At 43.9% G+C, this 22,645-nt stretch overlaps 1 protein-coding gene and 1 pseudogene across 1 annotated transcript; both read right to left on the bottom strand.

The window, feature by feature from the left end:
• Nucleotides 1-440: 440 nt before the first annotated feature.
• On the bottom strand, nucleotides 441-1,930 carry LOC142955485 (transcription factor 15-like; annotated as a pseudogene).
• A 17,218-nt stretch (nucleotides 1,931-19,148) lies between these two features.
• LOC142955408 (transcriptional repressor scratch 1-like) lies at nucleotides 19,149-22,328 on the bottom strand. The gene is made up of 2 exons (XM_076096915.1): nucleotides 21,648-22,328; nucleotides 19,149-19,972 (listed from the first exon to the last, which is right to left on the bottom strand). The coding sequence occupies exons 1-2, from the start codon at nucleotides 21,802-21,804 to the stop codon at nucleotides 19,149-19,151; spliced, it is 981 nt and encodes a 326-aa protein (XP_075953030.1). The 5' UTR covers nucleotides 21,805-22,328.
• Between the last annotated feature and the right edge of the window lie 317 nt (nucleotides 22,329-22,645).

Raw genomic sequence — 22,645 nt, 5'->3', positions numbered from 1 at the left:
ATAATAAACCTTTTAGTAATCCAGAGCAGGAGATGTTGTATATTCTGTGGTCTGCAGATTTCAAACTGCTAAAGTACAAATGAACAATGCAAAAAAACAAAAATAAATCATTGTGTAATTCCACTGTATGTCTAATTCACCAATCCCCTGAACATGTTTGTCATTCAAATGAACAAAACATCCACATAGCAGCACTCATTTTCTCCCTTTTACAATATTGCCCTCATACGTTACTTAGTGCTGGCAGGTGTGAGTGTATCTGCTGGTGATGCTTTTGGTGCAAATCCTCTAATCTCACAGGGCAAAGTGACCAAGGAGCCAAACCACAAAGTCAGAGTGGCCCTCAAAGACTGAGCTGCTTCCAGACTCTAGGAACGGTCGGTGGAGGTTTGCCCGAAGTCTGCTCCGAAGAGTCCATCCAATCCTCCTCACAGACAGTTTCACCGCCGACTAATTTGTCTTGCGCCACTGCCGTGCATTTTCACACAGTCTCGTCTGTCTTTCGCCTGTGAACAAAGATGAAGGTTACTGTCACTGTGTCGATAGGAAATATATTTTAAGTTCAGATGTTTTGATATACTTTCCTAAGAGCACATTAGCACAAAGAGCACATTATCAGGTGCAGTGCAATTAAACAGCTGTCTAAAATGGATTAATCACAGTAGTTACCTCCATGCACTGAATTATATGGCACCAATAAATACACTGAATCTCAACACAGAGGTTTTAATGATATGATGGACCACGTCCATGTTTTACTGAGATGTATGCAGCTAATTCCAGCCTGACCCTCCTCTCCAAAGTGGAAGAGACTCATTCCACTCCAACAATTTTCTGTAAAAGTCTAACCAAGAGGAGATGTCAATTTACTCAAACTCAGTGTAGAATAGAAAAAGTATTTTTTGCCAACGACATTCATATAGCTCTCATCCCTAAATTCTGATATGTAAATAGAATAGCAGGCATTCATGCTGGAGTGACAACACATGATGTCCCACCAGAATTAATGGGGGGATCACATTCTTCAAAACAATATTCATTTATATTCGGACTTTTTATAATTATTTAGCGTTCTGAATGCACTGAGCAGCACATATTTTCATGCTGAACCCCATTTATAAATTTGCAACTTTTGAGGTCTCTCGTCTGTCCACGATGTTTTCAGAAATGTTATGGTTTTATTGGACATTCAGCATACAAATGATCAACCAAGTACGTTTTATTTAAAATCCCACCTAAACTTTCTAATTGGCATGTAACTTGGATCCCTATTTTAAAATAACGGGCGAACGTGTCATAAAAGTTGAAACTGCATAAATAGCTTGGCATGGTATGCTCATATATCATATGTAGGCCTATATATATACTGAATATCTTACCCCTTTCCGCTGGTTGCTGAGGCAGAACGTGCAGATATTCCGGGGCTTTTTGCCTCCTCCGCCCCCCTTCACCTCCTTGTAGACCGAGCTCAGGCACGGTTGCCCGTCCTGCCTCCCGTCGCCGACCACCAGCACGTTGGCCAGGTGCGAGATGTAGCTGGACGCCAGGCGCAGCGTCTCGATCTTGGAGAGCTTCCTGTCCACCGGTTCCGTGGGGATGAGTGTCCGCAGCGCCGTGAAGGCCGTGTTGACGTTCTGGGTCCGGTGCCTCTCCCTGGCGTTCGCGGCGTTCCGATGCGGCACCACGCCGCAGGACCCCCGCCCGTAACCGTCCCCCGGAATCCCGCAGCAGCCGTAGCCCTGGTCGGTGCTGCCGTCGCTCTCGCTGCGGTTCCCCTCCTCGTCGTCCGACATCAAGGTCAGGTCAGCGGGGTAAGAGAAGGAATGCGTCGAGACCGGCCTCAGCATAGTGAAAGCCATCATGTGGAGGCAAGTGTTTCCCGGAGGGGGAAAAGCCGATCCCTTATATTCAAGTAAGAAAACAGCTGCATGCAGACGAGAGCGGCGCGTGAAAAGTCGCTGTAACTCCCAGGTTTGGACAGCAGAATTCCCCCAGTTTGTTTTGACACTTCCCCGTAGGGTGGATGGTCCAGTGTGGCGGTGATCGGGTCAGGGCGGGCTCTTATAGCGGCTACAGTAGCCCCAAAGCTGGAGGAGAGGGTGGGTGGGGCACATGCAGGGGCTCCCAGATTTCCTCCCAAATGTTTTGGTCCTAAAAGTCGCAGGCATCGGGCTGAGTGTGGGCGCACCTTCACCCAAACGAGCCTTTATTTTGTAGGAGTAGAGACTTTTGACTTTGGAGTGATAGTTTGGTGACCTTCAGATGCAGATGCTTCCACACAGAGCAGCACTGAGGGGTTTGATGATAGTAACATAACTAAGAACATTTACTCAACCCATAAGAACCCTCCGTGCACAGTTGTCACAGACAATTTATACTGGAAAGTTCAGCATGGCTGCCTGGCTGGTCAGCACATTTGACAGAACTAGCTAATTTCAAAAAGGTTGTTTTTGTTGCTAAATTCTAATGCGTTGATAACATGTCCTACATTACTTCTAAACTGTTCTAACCATGTTTATCAAACTAATTTATATATACAATTTATGAAAATATTGTTTTGACGGATATGTCACATCGGGCTTTTAAACTTATAATCGTACATCGTATAAAAAACAATGTGACGTATTTGTCACAATAAGGCAAATAGTAATGAGCTGCTCAATTGATTTAGCTGATTCAATTATTCTTAGTTAAAATATGTTCTTTTGTTGAATTCAAAAGACATTTTAACAAATACAAACATAAAATAATGTCAAATTTATTCAATTATTAGTATCATGTATTATGAACGAATTTGTACATCCACGAGGGTCGCGAGTGTCTGTCAAAAAGTGACATCACACCATCAGACACTGTCCTTGGTGAGGGGTTCTGTGCGGCCGGCTTTTGCTCCAATGTAGAACTTTGAGGAGCCCTGACAATGTTGGTTTGAGGCCAGGAGAAACCAAACAGAGTATACAAGATCCAAGGGTTTACTCGACCATCCTTGTGGAAAGCATAACCGAGGCTAAAAGCAAAGTTGTACTGTCTGCGCGGCGTACATTTTGTCATCAGAGTATCAGCACCAGTAAGCTTTCATTCTGTATGTAGCAGATTTGCTTTCACGCACTGGGTGATTAAAGCCTCAGTTAAATTTCAAAAAGAGGGATAGCTGGATAACATGGATAGCTGCCGACACCACGGACGTGTAGAGGCCTGGTTCTTTTTAAACTGTCCTCTTGGAAGACGCGTTCCACACATGCGCAGCAGATCACTACGCTACAGTGTAGCTCCCGCATCCACAACAAATTGGCCATAATAGTTACTAGTTGACTAGGTTGTGGAAAATAAAGCCCTGGTTCAGCCCTGAAAAAACAGGATTATGGGCCTCTACAAATGGCAAACATGCATTTCTGTGCCTCGTGGCAAAAGCCCACTTTTTCTAGCAAGTCCCTAGAAAGTCAGACTACTCTCCCTTCAGCAAATATACAAAACACTCTCCCTTTCTTGACACCGTCCCTCTCTGCAGATAAAGTTCGTACAGACTGTCAGATTTAGCTAGGCGCTCCTAATAAACTGCCATATGGCATGAGGCTTTTGTGACTTCTTGCACCTTGCAGACATTTCATGACAGAATGTCCTCTCAAATTCCTAACTGAAATTCCTTTCAAAAGCTGCTTCAGTTTTACCAGTCTCTCCACCTTTTCTGCTTCGTTTTTCAGGCAACAATTGGACAGATGTCAAGCTGTGAATGTGAACGTGGCATGCTTTTGCAGTCTGTTTTTCAAGAGCGCAGAAGGAGCTTCTAATGACCAAACATTTCAAATAAGGTAATTTATCAAATGATCAGGTTGAGAAAAAAAGTTATTATAGGCTACAAAAACAGCATCGTCTTGAAAAGACGCATGTTAAAATGCTAAGCATGTTTCCCCCGGCAGTAAAAGTGTTCCATCTAGATAATTTCTAGAAACACAGTTGGCCCCCCGTGCTGGCTCCTTGTCCTCAGAGGGCCAGAGTGATCGGTGGCTCTACAGTTGCCCTGTTTCAGTTTGTCTAATGGGTTAACTGCTGTGGGTAAATAAACACTCAGCAGATGCTGGAGGTGATCAAGCCTGAACTTTCTCTGTGGAAAACCGAGCAAATGGCTTCCAGATTGACCGGTGCTGGTGCAGGGGTCGGGAGGAGGGGCGACCACTGGTAAAGGGGAGAGAGTGCCATCGACGGGTCTGTTTTTACAAACACGACCCCCACCCCCCGGCTCAGCTGCACCAACAATGGCGACCCGAGTGGAACCTGGTTCCACTCATAAAGCAGGGACACCATGGTGTTTTACCACGCGCAGGCCAGCCAGCAACACGACCCCGCTGCACTCACTCTCCCCCCAACACCACCACGCTTCACAGTTTGGAAGCGTAAATACTTTAACCCCCCCCCCCCCCCCCCACCAGCATCAACCAAAGGAATGCCATTACATGCCTGGTGAGGTGATTAAAGTCCTAATGAAGTGCGTGTCAGGGAAGACGTGAGAACGGTGTATGAGGTTTCACTAAATGCTTTTTGGAAGCTGATGACAACATCATGGGATGAAGCTGCCAACAAATAATATAGAGAGCTGTTAGTCATAATCTTTCTAATACAAGGGATATTCTGAAAAGAAAAGTCTTCTGAAATATCAATTAGACTATTGCTGGATGCTCAACGTGCGCCAATAAAGGCTCTTAAAGCCGTTGTAGTGACATTACTTCAGGTTGATTACAAGGGGCCTCCGAACAGGAAAATATGCTAACTGCTTGTCCTTTCCTCAAGTTTCAAAGATAAAAAAGACCTTCCTATTACAAAAGCAATGTACACCTCCTATCTTATAAGACATTGTTACTATGACTGTAAATGTGTTTCTTCAATCAGTGCTCGTCCCGTCATGGCTGTGTCTTTGATTAGTACCTGGCTACTCGCGGAATAAAAGACAGGCGTTCAATTTAAGCTTTGATCAAATTTAAAATGGATCGTGTTAGCGGGCGATAAATATCCATAACACATCCACGAAATTTAGAACGTCATCACGCGGTTTGAGTAGCCTTTCAATCATTCTATTTCCATGTTGTTCCCCATCTTCATTGTTACAGTCATTTTTAATTTAGGACAGGGTCGATGTCGTCCTATGAACCCTAAGTTAGGACGGTTCTGTAATAGCTTGATTCCTATCCTAAAATTAGAGTGGATTTTTTTTCTTAATGCAGTTAGAAAATACGTTTCTGTAATACCAAGAATCATAAATGTCATCCTAAACTGAGACCAAATAGGATTTGATGGAATGATGATGATGTAATGAGGCCTCAGGACATCCGTTTTAGGAATGAACAATTGTTAATCTCATGTCAGCAAATTGTTCAGACAGTTTTGGATGACTTTGAAGTAATCATTATTTTTATATTAACAATGATATACATCATTATTTATAATGTGAAAGGTGACTGTTTGACTTCTGTTGCTCCTATAGTAGTGTTATTATGGTAAGGATGGCCTCTGAGCGAGGTCAACGCCGTTGCCACGGTTTTGCACTCAGCGACTCACGTTACCAGTCTTAGAAAGGGAGGAGTGAGCCGACAGGTATTCAGTAGGTTACAATCTGCAACCTCACCACTAGATGCCACCAAACCCTACACACTGTTCCTTTAAAAAAAGAAAACACAATGGCATTGTTTAGTGAATTTATTTGCAGGTTTAACAGGTTTAACATCATGACTGGTTGATATCTTACTTTTATTAAAAGACCAATACAAGTGGCCAAGTGGTTTCATTTCATTTTGGCTATAATACATCTAAAATAAAAAACAGATCCCTAAAACGATGCAGATGCCAGACAATATACTCCCTTCTGCAATACCTCCACTGCACAGTATGGAGTGACGAGACGATGAGCGTATGGCCTGTCAGTGTTAACCGTCTGCTGGGAAAGACTGCGGTCAGATTACTTGACTCATCGGAAACAGCTGCACTGAGGAGAAAAGAGCCTCCTCCTAACGGCCAGCTGCAGCCTGCTGCAAGGGCCGTTTATGAGTTATCTGCGTGTGTGTGTGTGTGTGTGTGTGTGTGTGTGTGTGTGTGTTGGACCTGCTTTGAATAATTTAGACTAGAAAAACGGCAAATGTACATGAAAACGGCATCTACTGCATATTTATTGGGAGCTACTGTATATTTGGAATACCTCTAAATCAATAACAGTTTTTTGTTCTTCACTGTCGTAACGTTGCACTGAATTTCCCTGCATTTTGCTTGAAATCACCTGCTGCCACACAGGACTGTGATATCCTCATCTTTGGCTTTTTCTATGTCTCTTTAACCAAGTGAGGTGAGGCCGGCCTACAGCAGCTAACACTAGCTTGGTTAGCTAGCTTGGGTACTAATCTTGTCTTGTGAAAAACAGGCTTGTTTGTAATGTCCTTACCGGAAAAATAGCCAACAAGGGTTTTTTAGTACAACCAAATGCTGAACCATGCCGTAGTAGCAACTTGTCAATCACTAGTTAGCCCCGCCCTAAAGCATACCCTGCTTTATGGTCTATTTGACTCTAAATGGACCATAATTCACTAAATGAACATCATGTTGTATTGAAGAAGACTTGAAACTAGAGATTGAGATCATCAACTCATGTTTACAATGTTTACTGAGGTAATAAATCAAGAGCGAAGTAGAGTCATTTTCTCATAGACTTACAACCAGAAGAGTCGCCCCCTGATGGACATTAGAGAGGATGCAGCTTTAGTACATTTGAGCATTGGTCTGAATTTTCAGAATCGGAGGTTGCCCCCTCAGACAGACACAAAAAAGCAGAAAATGGAAATGCCAATCTGTCATGAACTGATGTCAAAGAGTGGCAGAACAAACATTTATTTATTTTTAAAAAAAACTCCTGTTCTGCCGTGTGAAGCCGATGCAGAAGTGTCTTAAAACTTGCATTATCTCTACTGACCAGCAGGGGGCGACTCCTCCGGTTGCAAAAAGAAGCCTGGAAGTATGGAAGTCTATGAGAAAATTACTCTACTTCTCATTTGTGAACATGGTCTCAATCTCTAGTTTCAAGTCTTCTTTAATACAGCATGATGTTCATTTAGTAAATGATGGTCCATTTAGAGTCAAATAGACCATAAAGCAGGATATGCTTTAGGGCGGGCTTACTGTGATTGACAGGTCTCTGCTGCTACCAGAGATGTATACGGCGTCTCTACGTCACTCCTCCGCATTCCAAATATGGTCACTTACATTCATTGGCAGCAAAAAAAACAACATGGCGATGGCCGTAATCCAAAATGTCAACGGCGAAATCACCGAACTCAAGGCTTCAAAGTGGCTGTCCACAAACCAATGGGTGACGTCACCATGACTACGTCCACTTCTTATGTTCTAGGGTTGTGACTCCAGAAAATGCCGCTGTCAGGCGTATCTGTCTGTCTCTTACGACTGACAATTGACAGCTTCTCATCAAAATCCTGTACATTTTTTTAAAATGGCAACCTTCGAGCGTAGCAAACCCTAGCCCCAACTGTTGTTATCCAAGAAGTAGTTCCAGCATGTAATATAACATTTCTGTGTGTGCCCTGATTAAATAAGCAGGACGTAACATGCCATGGAAAAAACATAAAAACCTTTACAGAACCAGGGGAACCTAGGATTTATTTATATTTATTTTAGCTGTCTTCTTCAGTGGCCATGGTTGTAGCTATTTGGACCCTCAGTTAACCCAGATAATGAATTCATCATCAGTCCAGTTGTCTCCTGGGGTGAATTAGTTGCTGCTTCTCATGCAGAGCAAAGCTACTGTAACCCCCAGAACAGTAGCACCAGTATCATCTTTCATTTGACCCTCAATGTGACCTCAAGATAAGACTCAGCGCTTATCTGCCCATCTTCCTCCCCTCCCTCCACCCTACTCCCCCACGCATTCACCCCCTTGAAGACGACGCTGATCGTCTTTCACAGCTCCTGACAGTCTGAGCAACCGAGACAGGTGGGGCGGCGTTCCATTAAAAGTTCAACAAATGACCTCAAGCCACATCCGCCGCTCGTCTCACCTCTCGCTTTAAAGACCTGACAAATCCTTCATTTGAAGATGCCAAGTTGTCTTTTTATATTAGATGACATCACTGTTAGGAATTGGTCCCCGGCTCCAAATGGGAAAATGTTTTATCGGTGAATGTCTGTTGTACACTTTGAGCCACTAAAGGTAACAGCTAAAATAAACACCCTGAGGATACTTTATGGGACCAATATCTAAAAGAAGCAGGTGTTTCTTGACCCTGGGGGCTGGTGAGCCAGTGTGTCATCATCTCCCATGGGATCCCCGAAGGTCCCCAAACAGGCAGAACATCAAGTCAACCCCTGCGATACAGGACGTCGACTCACACGCAATGATTCTTTTGAAGGAGCCCACCGCTGCCTTTAATGTCTAGCAGGCTGGGCTTGACGTTCCTCCGGCCCACGTCTGTGGCCTTCCTCCAGAGTCACCTGGGACCCCTGAGCCAAGGTCTCCGCGGGTCAACACAATTTATCGCAGCAGAGAGATCTACAAGTTGGCTATAAAAGCTTGTCTGACATGAGGCAACAGACATGGCTTTCGGTCCGATAAAGGGGGCTATAAAAAGTCTCATCCGTTTTGTCCTTGAGGTCATTCTCCAGGCTCTGGACACGGAGATCATATCCTCCGTGTTGATTGGCAAGCACTGTTGACCTGCAGCAGTGCTCTGCTCCTTTGTCTCTGGTGGAGGTTTTATGTTTGCCGACATGTACAGTAGAGCATGATTGCTTGTTTTATGACTATATCCTTTTCAGAGTCGGGCCACAGGGTACAAAGGGGTCAAGTGAGCCTTATTTGTCATTTTGTCCTACTAAGGAAAGTGTTTATTTAAGGGATGCAAATAACCATTATTGTCATTGTCAATTCACAACGTAAAACAGAAAGAAGCAGTGAATCTTCACATTTGAGAAGCTGAGATAGTAAAGGTTCAGCATTTATGTTTGGTAAATGACTTAAAGGGCACATATTATGCTCATTTTAATGTTCATACTTGTGTTTTGGGTTTCTAAAGGAACATGAATACATGATTGAATGTTCAAAAAACACTTTATTTTCCTCATACTGTGTGTCTGAATATACCTGTATTCACCCTCTGTCTGAAACGCTCCGTTTAAGTGCCTGTCTCTTTAAGACCCCCTCACAAACAAGCCCAGTCTGCTTTGATTGGTCATCATTTCTCTTCCGCTTCTGCGATGTCGCCGTCTTCACAGCATCAATGGACTCATGGGTGAGTCAACTACACACCCAGTTTAGCGGCACTTCTACCAGTGACTGTACAGTTGTGACATCACAACATAACGGAAGTCCTGACTGCACAGTACTTATATAGCACCTAGACTTGCTTTATAATCAAAAAAGACACGGACATCTGACTTTTTACAATATGGGACCTTGAAATGATTAACTGATCCATAGTTGTTGATTCAATTATTGGGCAATAGACTAATCCATCCATCCATCCCTCCATCAATTGTCCTCCGCTTATCCGGGGTCGGGTCACGGTGGCAGCAGCCCAAGCAGGCTGACCCAGACTTCCCTCTACCCCGCAACATTTTCTAGCTCATTCTGGGGGATCCTGAGACGTTCCCAAGCCAGCTGGGAGATGTAATCCCTCCAGCGTGTTTTGGGTCTTCCACGGGGTCTCCAGTGGGAGGCGCCCAGTAGGCATTCTGATTAGATGCCCGAACCACCTCAGCTGACTCCTTTCGACGCAAAGGAGTAACACCTCAACTCCAAGTTCTTTCCTGATGTCTGAGCTCCTTACCCTATCGCTAAGGCTAAGCCCGGCCACCCTACGGAGGAAACTCATTTTGGCCGCTTGTAGCCGCAACCTCGTCCTTTCGGTCACGACCCAGAGTTCGTGACCATAGGTGAGGGTAGGAACGTAGACCAACCAGTAAATTGAGCGCTTCGCCTTACGGCTCAGCTCCCTCTTCACCAAGACGGTCTGGTGCAGCGGCTGCTTTATTGCTGCAGCCGCACCGATCCGCCTGTCGATCTCCCACTCCATCTTACCCTCACTCGTGAACAAGACCCCGAGATACTTGAACTCCTTCGCTTGCGGTAGGCACTCCGTCCCCACCTGGAGGGAGCAATCCACCGGTTTCCGGCAGAACACCATGGCCTCAGATTTGGAGGCGCTAACTCTCATCCCCGCCGCTTCACACTCGGCTGCAAACCGCCCCAGTGAATGCTGGAGGTCACGCTCCGAGAAGGCCAACAGGACCACATCATCTGCAAACAGTAGAGGCGATCCCGAGACCCTGACGTTCTCCACCCCCCGCTGCTAGATATCCATTAATTGATTAATTGGTTCAGATACATATTAAACAGTAATTACTTTTTACAGTAAAGTTTGATTAATAGATTTCATTTTTCGTATTGGCCTCTTGTGTGCAGCAGAAACAGGTGTAAACTAGGGCTGCAACTAACGATTATTTTAATAATCGATTAATCTGGCGATTATTTTTTCGATTAATCGATGAATCGGATATTAATGGGCCAAAAAAGGCGAGTGAATAAAAACGTGTCTTTAGTCTTGCAAACTATACCACCCCTGCTTTACTACTGTTATTAACGAGCTAACGCTAACTTGTCATGCTTGTCAAGCTGGATAATGAGTAAACAACAGCACCAGAAGAGCTACTGGAGGGACGTTACGTTCCTCACTTCAAAACGGAACAAAAGTAGGATTCTGTAGTGACTAACCCTGCTGTTGAACTCCCTTCCTCCTCATCAAGGACTCCAACATGTTTACGTTGTTGAATCAGGAAATAAATACTGTAGCCGTCTGTGTTCACCCAGAGCTCTACGATACCTCATATCAATAGAGACCGGACCAAACTATGTGCATAAATGTGTGTGTGTAAACCACATGGTACAAACAATGAATAGACGCTGCCGTATTTACGTCTAGATGACGTTATTCTGAGTGTTGGTGGAGCTGCTACAATGTTAGCATAGCCTAACACCGACCCATCCGAGCTCCATTGAGAAGACAAGTAGCCTACAAATCGGCATCATTACGTAGTTATTTCGGAGTCCCTTTTTGTCGGAGACGACAAGTACAAATCGGCATCATTACGTAGTTATTTCGGAGTCCCTTTTTGTTGGTTTATTGCCGTTAAATCACAGCCAAATCAGTTTATTTTGTGTTCATACAGCTGTAGTAAACAGCGACGTGTGGCTTGCTAGACATAGTGAATACACTTAGATAAAATCCACAGAGCTCCTCTGGACAATGTTATGAACCCAGACATGACTGCGTTTAGTTTCACGGGATATCTGGGACTTCCACAACACGTACTAAGCAGAAATAGAGGTTATTTTTTCCATGGTTAATGGCGGACAGTTGAACGGCTTTCAGGGCAATAAGCCACGCCCCTTCTCCGGCGCGTCCAGCGCGAATGAACAAAATAGTCCCCGGCGAGACCGGCGCTCAACTCAACTTTTTTTTTTTATACTCAAACATCTCCGCGAGTGCCGTAATAATCGCGCGACATAACGAATCGATAATGAAATTCGTTGCCAACTCTTTTTATAATTGATTTTTATCGATTTTATCGCTTCGTTGTTGCAGCCCTAGTGTAAACACAACACTGACAAAGTGAGACTTACAAAATTGTTACATTTACTGTGTAGCAAACAGCCTGTCTGATATTCACTCGTGTTTTAGCTGCTTTTAACACCAACTCCTGGGGGAAATATCTCTCTTTAGCTGCTCAGTGCTTCACTTTGTTCACTAGCTACTCTCTAAAGCAGTGATTCTCAACTGGTGGCTCGCGACCCAAAAGTGGGTCGCGGACCCGTTTTCAGTGGGTCGCGGGCTTTTGCCTGACAAAAAAAAAAAAATGTGATTTTATTTTGAAGGGCATTTTTTATGCAGCGGAATTATTCCAGCATTTACGGCACTTGTTCAGCAGTGCAGGAAAAATACTGACCAATGCATTGTGAATCACATCACGTGATGCAGCTCAGCCAATCAAATATGGGCATTCTGACAAGTTTCCTGACTTGAGTGACATGTACACACACCGTGACACATGGGGGAGAGACGAGGATATAGACAGCAGAGCAGGACTATTGAAGTGAGAGTTGTGAAAGTCAAATCATAGGACGATTTCCAAAAGAGAAAAATGGCCAGAGAGACCAGAGTCATTAGACTCTGACTGGACAGAGTCATAGAGGTGAATTCTTCCAACACTAATTTCTCTTTTTGGAAGATGAGAAAAATATAATATTGTGGCTTTTTCACTTCACCCTGAATGAACTGAATTTAAAGCTGCAGGGCAATTCAGTGAAAATAATTTTTCTAAAATGAATTTTGTTACGTAATTTATTTTTTAATCCAGCCGTTATTTTACTTGAAATGAGAAGAACATTTATTTATGTATTTCTATGTATTATTTATAATCCATCCAGTTAAATTTGAAAAATGAGAATAATATTTGTTAAAATATAATTGATGTGTACTTTCTTTATTTGATTTGACAGTTTACTACACAGAGACGTTACTACTACTAGACTTCTTGAATATAGATATACCCAAATTATATATATATATATATATAATTTGGGTCGTGGCTCGCGGCTTGTCATTAAGGGGTGATGGTGGGTCCCGCAGCCAGACCAGTTGAGAACCACTGCTCTAAAGCCCCTTTCCCACTGGACATAAGCCCCACTAACACCCGCTTACATCTGGCTTTTGTCAAGTTGCAATCAGCATTCATTCCCAGGACAAATGACTCACAGGTATTCATTGGCTCCAGCTACGATCGGCAGTGATGGAAACATGACACTGGTGTACGTGCTAATTCTCGCCACTTTTCTGGCACGATGCTATGTGACGCACGTCGAAGTAAATGTACGATAAAGAAAAAAACTATTGTTATTTATTGACGTACAACACATGCAATTAATATGCTCTTCTCAAAGCCACCACACTCCGTCAGACAACAGTAATTTGATCTCATTGACCATCAAAACACACTTCTTTCAAATTCCACATTAACAAAATAAAACTCATCAAAACCTTCAAAGAAGTCTTTCCGCTGTTCCAACAATCACTAACTCTGGTTTGACTGAATTAAACCCTTAATTCATCATGTTAGATGTGAAAAGTAGCAGCCACTATACAGATGACTGAGAAAATGTAATTATAAAGGCCTTAACTGATCCACCACAAAGTGACACAAGGTATTCTTCTTGTTTCTGGAAACATTGGAACAAATGTCTGTATGTTTTTAACAACGAGTGACTTTTTTAAACTGCAATATTACACCTGTGTCTTGGTGTCCTCGTATTGTATTGTATTTTATATGTTGTTGTTGTATTTGTGTTTTTTGATACTATATGGACTCATGAGTCTGAAATAAAAGTTGAATATACAGTATGTGTTCCTCAAAGCCACAAGACTCCATTAACAGAAACCGTCATTTTACCTCGCTGATTGACTTCAATCAAACTCGGACAGAAACAAGATCAAAGCCGTCTTTGTTAGTTTAATCCACTCACCAACTCACAACGTCTTTGTTAGTTTAATCCATCACCAACTCTGGTCTGAGAGTTTGAAAGAGAGAATCACTCAAACGTGATTGGTCAATCCCTGGTCATGGCCCGTCACCAGTGGCGGGCCATGCATTTTATACCTGGGCCTTCACTGCTGTCCTGCAGCTGAACACATGCACGTATTCGTATTAAACCGTTCGGTACAAGGCTTACGAACCAAACAATACGTTTGAATAATACTAGTGCATTTGGAAAATGCAGAAGCTTAAATTGTGGGAAATATAATGTTTTCTGCGCTCACGTAGGAGACAACGGGCTGTGTGACCTCTGAACCCTGAACAAAAAAAACAAAAACAAAAAACAGCTGAGGCACCGCACGTGTTCTGGGAGGCTACGCTAAACTAGCTTAACGGGAAAACAACAGCAGCAACACGCATTCTGCTACACACTCGAGGGCACAGACCATTCAGATATTAGATGTAAAAAAACAAACGCAGTTCACTTACCAAATGCTGTTCACTTAAAGACAAGCTCATCCTCCTTTCTTTGTTGACAAAGAGTTTAATCCCACGGTTAAATCCCAACTCACAAATCCGTTTCTCCTCCTCCTTCAGCCATTGAGTGTTAAAAAAACAAAGCTAGGTAAAAAAAAAACATCTACACCAAGCAAAATGCAAAAAAAACGTCATTATTTCTTCCATATCTTTCATTTTGAACCCTTACTACTCCGACTAAGCTTTGCCAGCTTCCTTAAGTTTCATTTCACGATAGTCACGTGCTCGCCCACTGACCAATCACAGCGCACGCTGCACCTCACTGCAGTGCTGCACCTTAAAACTGAGCTGCCCGTTAATGCTGACGTACTTGTAGGCCAGCTAGAAGGCTCTGGCCCAACATGTCAAACTAAAGATCTGATTGGTTGAACACTATGACAATCAACAATATCGTCCCCATTCACTTAAACTGCAAAGGGATTCACTTGTCAGTCTGCAGGCCTCGGGCCTCTCTTCTTACCTAGTGACACAGAGGTGAAATCTGATTCGATAAAAGCTCTACTTAAAACAAGTTGCACTGGAAGTAGAGCAACTGAGGAAGACAGTAGCTGTGCAATGAGAAAATAAGATTATGGGCAAAATATTTTTATAAATTATAATACATAGGGATACAAAATATTAAATTATAAAATAGCTATAACTTTGTGATTCTGTTTAGGCCAGCAGAGAAGGCCTTGCTGGCCCTGACGGCCCACCACTGGTCAATACTACTCGGACTGCAGATATTAGTTTTCCAGTATGTCCAAACGTATGTTTTCATATCTGGGGCCTTGCTTGCTACCATGCTAATGTTAGCCACTGGCTAGCCAAGATTCAGTTATCGTTCAGTTTCATTTGGAGACAGTGTGAATCCTGAGCTTTGTTGATGGTCAATCAACACTTCCAAACTGTCGACTGGCTGCCATTTTGCTTATTTTCTAGCTCCACCAGTGTTAGTATTTATTGTATTGTATTTAATAGTGAGTTTATTACTTTTGAGCGAGTAATAAGTCATTGGTATTTGAGACCTTTTTCAAGGAACTTCACTGGTGTAAATGAGGTTAATGAGAGTGAGAGGGAACCCCGTAAAAAGCAAACCAATGAGCTGAAAGACACTAACTTGCTTGTCTGTGCATTTGTCACTATGAGCGATCCCCTTCACATTACGCATGGTCATTTTATCCATTGTTCATTTAGACATAATGATTCATGCAGCTTTGAAGATGTTGGATATTAAGGAAATTGTCTCTGTAGCACCTTTAAAGCTTTACTTACAACACATGGGAGAGAGTAGATCTAAGGTATATTTTTTATCTTCCCATCAGGCCACATTTAACCTGTTCTCCCTTATAGTGTGTGTGTGAGAGGGCACATGTATACATATGTACTATCATGAATATGTGTTTTGAATGGTGGCCATTTTGTCTGAAAATAGCCATATCCAGTCCGTGGTATATTGAGACACATACTTGCATTCCCCATGAGGGGTTGATGGCTGGGGGCCACCGAGGTCTCAGCTCTGTCTGGTCTGGACTAGCAGCGATGGTTCTCATGACACCTGACCCAGAGCACATCCTGTGGTCAGGCTGCAGCGTTGTGCTGTGGAGGGCCAGGATCTGCTCGTGAGGAATCTCCTAACATGGCAGGGTCGGGGGAGGACATGCAAGCTTTTCAATGTGGCTGTTTTTGACAAACACATTAATGTGTAGTACTAACTGATCTGGCACTGGGGAGGTCAGATTATGCCTATGTGGTATGGTTTGTATGGTTGCCCCCTCTGCTGGTCAGGGGAAGCACTGCAGACGTTGCAAGCCAGCCAACAAAGTACCACATAATGCTGAGTTTACAGCATGAGTTGTGATGCACATATAGCAGTGTAGCAGGTTACTAGTAACTGTATAATGGTCTGCATGACATCTGCATTATTTATATCCTGCAGTGGTTTCCATTGGTCTACCTCATGTGGTTTCATTGCTTGTGACAGATGATCAGCCAAATGACAAATACCTAGTAAACAGATTGTGGTCCCATTATCTAGCTGATGAGATTAGCCTGAACACACCATTAAATAATCAATCACAATAGGCAAAGGTTGGCTGCTCTTTGAAATATGATATATATATATATATATATATATATATATATATATATATATATATATATATATATATATATAGAGGCCATTATGACACATTAGGTCTAGAAATTCAGACTTTGGAGGACCCAGCCTCTGAGTGGGGACCATAGATGTATAAAGAGCACTGGATACAGCGTTGGAGGAGGGAAGTTTGCCCTCCGAGTATAAAATGCAAATTAAGTCACCTGGATTTTCAGGAGATCTTCTGCATCCATGATCCAATTGAGCAAGCAACATTTCCTTAATCAGCCTAGTTCTCATTCATGTGAATGGAGGAATACAAATAACTCTGGATTCAGCAATTAGTAAAATGTTTACACTCTTTTAGGACCTAATGATTCAGATAAGGGCTATTTAAGTGTTCATACTGGGACATTTGCTTCAAAGTCCACTGCTCTTCCTGGGCTCTAGGCTGGGACACACTTTATTTATTTTCAGAATGTCAGACTGAAGTCTGTCCCAGCATGTGATGAGTGGAGAGAACACAGATACCATGGTCAGAGTTAACACAAATATGTAGGTAAAACTTTACAACACTGTGTGGGGAGACCCTGGAGAACAAAATCACATTGAAAAAGAGCCCCCTTACTCACTAAAACAGTTTATAGAATATAACCTTCTCTCTGCCTTAGGAATTAGTAGTGCATTATTTTCATTCTGATGACTGGGGAGCATCAATGAGCTAAAAAAATAGAGCAGAAAGGTTAAGTGAAAAACATTTGTTGCACATTAGGGCTGTCACTTTTCATTCAAAATTTGAACTATCATTTGAACATGGGTAGAAAATATAATATTGGATCAGTAATGATTTGTTTGATTTCAAAATTCCCAGTACATAAGCGCAACAGTCTGTCTGTCTGATTCACTGCAGCTCCGTAGCAGTGAACTAAGCTATTGCTATTTTCTTTGCTAACGCAAACGGAACAAAATCATCTGCGAAGTAATGTGTGGAAAACACATAATTCAACCCATACCCATGAATAGCGAAATGCATCTGGGATACAGCTACTGTCACTTAAGCACAACAATGTCTGTCCAACGATGGTCAGAAAAACAGTTTTACACCTCAGAGCATAGTCTTTATATTTCCCCGCTTTGTGTCATACAACTGCACTGTGTGTCTTGACCAAGCGGCAACCTCTGGGGGGGGGGGGTGAAAAATGAACCCAAAACGGTTGTGGCCACTTGAGGCTGGCTCCAAAAGGGAGTCTGTCACCATAGACCTCTGTATTAAAATGGCCAATTGTACAGCAGAAATAAACATATTTACAGCGGGGTACAAAAAAAATTGTTTGGTCTCTAAAGCTAATATCCCACCCGTCTAAAACATATTAAGGCTTAAAGTCATGCATAATTAAGGGCTGCCACTTTTAATGACCAGGGGATGCTTGGTGGCCAGCCGCTGTAGCTGTAATTAGCAGGTCTGCACTCAACATACCTGACTTCTTAGCTTAGTTTGTTGCACTAAAAGACACTCTAGGAGTCGGCTGTTCATTTTTCCTGCTACTTACATTACAAACAAGCCTGTTTTTCGCTCACCAAAAATTTGCATCCCCGTTATAAGATAAGATAAGATAATCCTTTATTTGTCCTTCAGTGGGATAAGATAATCCTTATGTATGACAGTTCATGTGAATTACTAATGCATCTTGCTAACCAAGCTAGCGCTGACGTTAGCTTGTAACTTATGGTCACTTCTGGATCCAAAAAACCAAGATGGCGATGGCCAAAATCCCAAACTCAAGGCTTCATAACGGCAGCCCACAAACCAATGGGTGACGTCACGATGACTACGTCCATTTCTTATTTACAGTCAACGGTCCTGAGTGGGCAGTCAGACGAGGTTCTACAGTAAACGTTACTCCACTCGTTTCTGGTGCCCCAGCTGGCTCACTTTGGGTTGCAGCTAGCAGGTGAGTCCTCAGACAATCTTATCTTTATTGGTAATTTTGCCTTCTACACTTTACTTCCACACACTGGCACCTCCTGTCCACGTGTCAAAGTGTCCTTGGGCAAGTCCCAACACATCCCGCCTTGCATGGCGACTCCATTGCCATCAGTGTGAGTGAATGAGAAGCAAATTGTAAAACGCTTCGTCCAATGAGATAGAAAAGCATTATGAGGTGTAGTCCATTTACCATTTGCATTTGTCTAAAGAATTTTAAGAGCGCCCTCCGCTGGACTGCAAGGTGAACTACGTCATGGTCTGTACATTTTGAATTCAAACTAGTCATTACTGAATATTACATTTTTTCCCCATGATCAAACTAATGGATTTTGAATAAGAAGTTACTGCCCTTGTGAAGATGATTTATAATATGTCATATTTAATGTGTTCAACTATAAATGTGTGTTTCAGCTTTGCATGTATTCAGGCTTGAGGGAGGGAGTTTTAGTAATTATTTTCATCGGTTTTATTGTCATCACCAAATTGATCAGACAGAAATATAGAGTGTCAGAATATATTTTGGCTTTTGTTTTCAACAAATCCAATACATGGCTTCTCATAAATCCATGTTAAATTCACAAATACATCAACCAATAATAAATAAATAATCTTCAGAATTGGCAAATAAATAGTTAAATAAATTAATAAATACACAAATACTTTTTAACGCAATAGATATTTTTGAGGTAAATTAAGAGCTTGTTGGCATATAAAATAATACTGGCATGGAAATTATTGCAATTTCAATTAATAAAAAACAATATAAAATATTCTATACTTGTGAACAACACTGAGATTTTTTATGAATTTCATACATAATTCCTGAATAATTTCAAGTGAGGTTATTGCTTATATCAAAAGGCAGGATTATGATGCATGCATGTGAAAGCCTGAGAAGAAGCTTTTCTCCGACTTTTGTATGAACTATTAAAAAGCGTATAAATAGAAATGAAAAAGATGAATATGTCGCGATCAGTCCTCAGAGCTGCAGTCATCCTCCGGTTGGTGCCCCTTGAAGCAGGCCGACTCGTAGTGCTTGTTCAGGTAGGACTTGAGCGCGAAGGTCTTGCAGCAGCGCTTGCAGGAGTAGTGCTTGAAGGCTGAGTGCGTCTGCATGTGGGCACGCAGGTTGGAGCGGTCGGCGAAGGCCTTGCCACAGTGGGCACAGGCGAACGGTTTCTCCCCGGTGTGGGACCTCATGTGGCCCTGCAGGAGCCAGGGTCGACTGAAGGCTTTGCCGCACACCGCGCACTCGTGCTTTAGGTCGTGGGTCAGCATGTGCATGGCCAGTGCCGGCATGGACACGTACACCTTGTGGCAGGTGGGGCACTTCCTGGCCTGCTGGCTGTCCAGGCTGCGGTGAGTCTGCTTGTGTCTGCTCAGATTGGAGGACGTGGCGTAGGACTTGTCGCACTCGCCGCACACGTGACGCCCTTTGGATTTCCCTTTGGCGGGGCTGCAGTCCACCGAGCCGACGCCCTCGCTGCTGTCCGACTGGCTGCCTCCCTTGCGGGGACGCCTCTGGCTGGGCCTCTGGCTGGGCCTCCGGCGGGAGCGGCCGTCGGAGACAAGGAAGGCGCCGATGCCGCACACGTCTAGCTCAGGGCCGCTGCCGTCCGACTCGACCGTGCCGCTGGAGACGGGACTGTCCGGATGCTCCATGTCGTGGTCGGAGAACTCCTCCCCGCCACTGCCACCTGGGGAGTACAGGGGCAATGAGGAGAGCCCGGTCTGCTCATGACCTGGCTCCTTTGTGCTCTGCAACACTGAGGGGATGATGTAATCGTGGATGTAGCCTGGGAAAGGAAAAATACAATGTGTAAAGAGATGGAACATTGTCATGATCCTGATAACCTCTGATGAAAAGTGCCCTCTTACCCAAACCCCTAATCAATATGAATCCTATACAGAAAGCTATTTGTAAGAGCAAGGTTCAGTAAGCTTTGGGAATGAAATATTAATGAGTCTTTGGGTGCACAATTCTGCCCCAATCAATACTTCTACTGGCTTCAACAAGTGCCATCATAGGGAAGGAAAAAAAAAAAAGGTGAAAGGCGCATTGTGGCTGAATATGAGTCTAACACAATGTGCTGACATTGACAAAACAGTCAGCGGAGCAGTACTTTGGCTGACCATCGATCCACCTGTCGCCGCCTCACAGCAGCAGCAGCACATCTAAATCTGGGAGGGAAGGGGTGGGGGTGGGTGATCAAAACAGAGCTTCTCAGCAGTGAAATCCCCTCAATCACTAAATCATTTTAATCAGATCATTCCCCATCTGTGGCATTTTTGAGAGCATTCATGAGTATGGTGAGGGGGAGATTGAGTGACAGAGTGACTGCGATTTGGCAAAGAGGGATGGGAGGGTGAGTGTGTGTGTTTGGTGGCGGGGGGGGGGGGTTGATCTTGACAGCAGTCAATGGTATATTGAGCTCAATCCCCCCCTCCACACACACACTGGAACACAAAGGGAAGCAGACAGCTGGCATCCTAAATCTGGGGGACAAATGATTCAACTCGAACACAAGATCTGTGATGCTGGTGGTGGAGGGGTGGGTGGGTGTGTGTTGGGGGGTGGGATCTGCTCAAAGCGCACATTTCTTTGGATGTTTCTCAAAGCCAAACACACGCATACAAAATATTGTTTGTATTGCAGGGTTGCTCTGCACATCCCGCCTCCGTGTAGAAGTCCCGCGGAGGAGGAAAATCTACTGTCTGCCAATGCACTGCTCATGTTGCACTTTATTGAATTACCTGCAGCACTCTCTATTTCCCAGTCAATACCCATCTTCTAAAAACCCTGTTCCATCACCTCTCGCTGCTCCACATATGGATTGTGTTGCTGCAATCCTACTCCCTGTGGCTATCTAACATCCTGCAGGATCAGATGGAGAGAGATGGAGAGATGAACGGGGGTGGGGGGTGGAGGGGGTTGATGAGAGGAGAGACTCAAGGGCAACTGCACCATCTAAGGACAACACAGTCCCATGTGGCTATCTGCTTTCTCTCGAGTGTTTTTTTTCCTTCTTCTTTCTAGTTGGACCTGACAAAGGCTTGCATCAGATGTAGAGCCTAATGCGCGTGTACACGTATATCTCATCATTCATGTGCACAATAGTATTAAAGTCAAAGGCCGCTGTGTGATCTGGTTGGAGTATTAAGCAGATTGAGCCGGCGTGACCTGAATACTATTTGGCATCCGCCGAGTTAGAAAACAAAAGTCCTGAGGCATATGGAAGGGGGAGCGAGCGACGCCTGTTGTTTTTCCTTTTGGGGGGGGGGATTTCCAAGAGCGATTATGTAGCAAACACAACAACATGAACAGCATGCATGATTCCCTGTCTGTTTATTTTTGCCTTTTTTGCCGCTTCTGTGCTAAACACCGTATGGATCATCTCCAAAGGAGGAAATCGATAGCTACCAGCCGGCAGACACAACAAGTTTAAAACACAACTGGAGAGAGAAACTCACCATTTTCACTCAAACGCACCGCCAAGTTGGTGGCCGACTCTGTGATGGCATGTGTGACAGTGTGTGAGTCGTCCCAGTGCTGCTGCTGCTGATGGTAGTAGTTGGAAGACGAGAAATCGTGAACCTTCGGCTGCTTCACCAAAAAGGAACGTGGCATTTTCTTTCCCTGATTTAATAAAAAAAAAAAAAAATGCTGTTGCTAGAGCCTCATAGAAAACCAGGCTGATGATGAAAAATTTAAATTAAAAAAAGAGGAGAAATGTGCTGAGCTTCCGAGCGGCCTTCTCGAAAAAGGCCAAACTAAAAAAAAAGGTTTACAAAAAAATCTGTCCTGGACTCAAAGGTTTAAAGCCAGAGGGGAGGAAGAAGAGAGAGAGAAAATGTAGTGAAAGCAGCAGACAGCGAGAGAGAGAGGGAGAGAGAGAGAGAGAGAGAGAGAGAGAGAGAGAGAGAGAGAGAGAGAGAGAAAGCAGAGGACAGGGAGGATGGAGAGGAAGACAGAAAGTGGCAAAGGAGAAACAGAGGCAGAGAGAGAAAGAGAGAGAGAGGGAGAGAGAGAGAGAGATGGCTGGACTAGCTGAGCTCAGCACTACTGCAGCCTTTTATATGTGGGGCACAAGCCCCAAAGATCAGGTGGTGCTTTGGAAGAGGGAGCTGCTTAGCATTAATCCATCAAACATCCCCGGGGACACACATCAAATTACCACGAGCCGTCTGTGCTTCTCCCCGCACGCGCGCGTACACACACACACACACACACACACACACACACACACACACACACACACACACACACACACACACACACACACACACACACACACACACACACACACATGCACAGAGCAGTCAACTAACCCACCTCCTCCTCCCACATCCTCCACCTCCTCCTCCTTTCACCCCTCCGTCTCCCCTCTCCCAGGGAGGGAGGGCAGACAATAGTGGTGCAGAAGCACGTGGGTGACACTACACACAACATCTTGTCCTCCATTGTCTTT

Source organism: Anarhichas minor, unplaced genomic scaffold, assembly GCF_050575085.1.
Source record: "Anarhichas minor isolate MPS153535 unplaced genomic scaffold, ASM5057508v1 ptg000023l, whole genome shotgun sequence".
Classification (NCBI taxonomy): domain Eukaryota; kingdom Metazoa; phylum Chordata; class Actinopteri; order Perciformes; family Anarhichadidae; genus Anarhichas; species Anarhichas minor.
The sequence above is the reverse complement of the archived record's forward strand: the minus strand, read 5'-3'. Positions and strand labels throughout refer to the sequence as shown.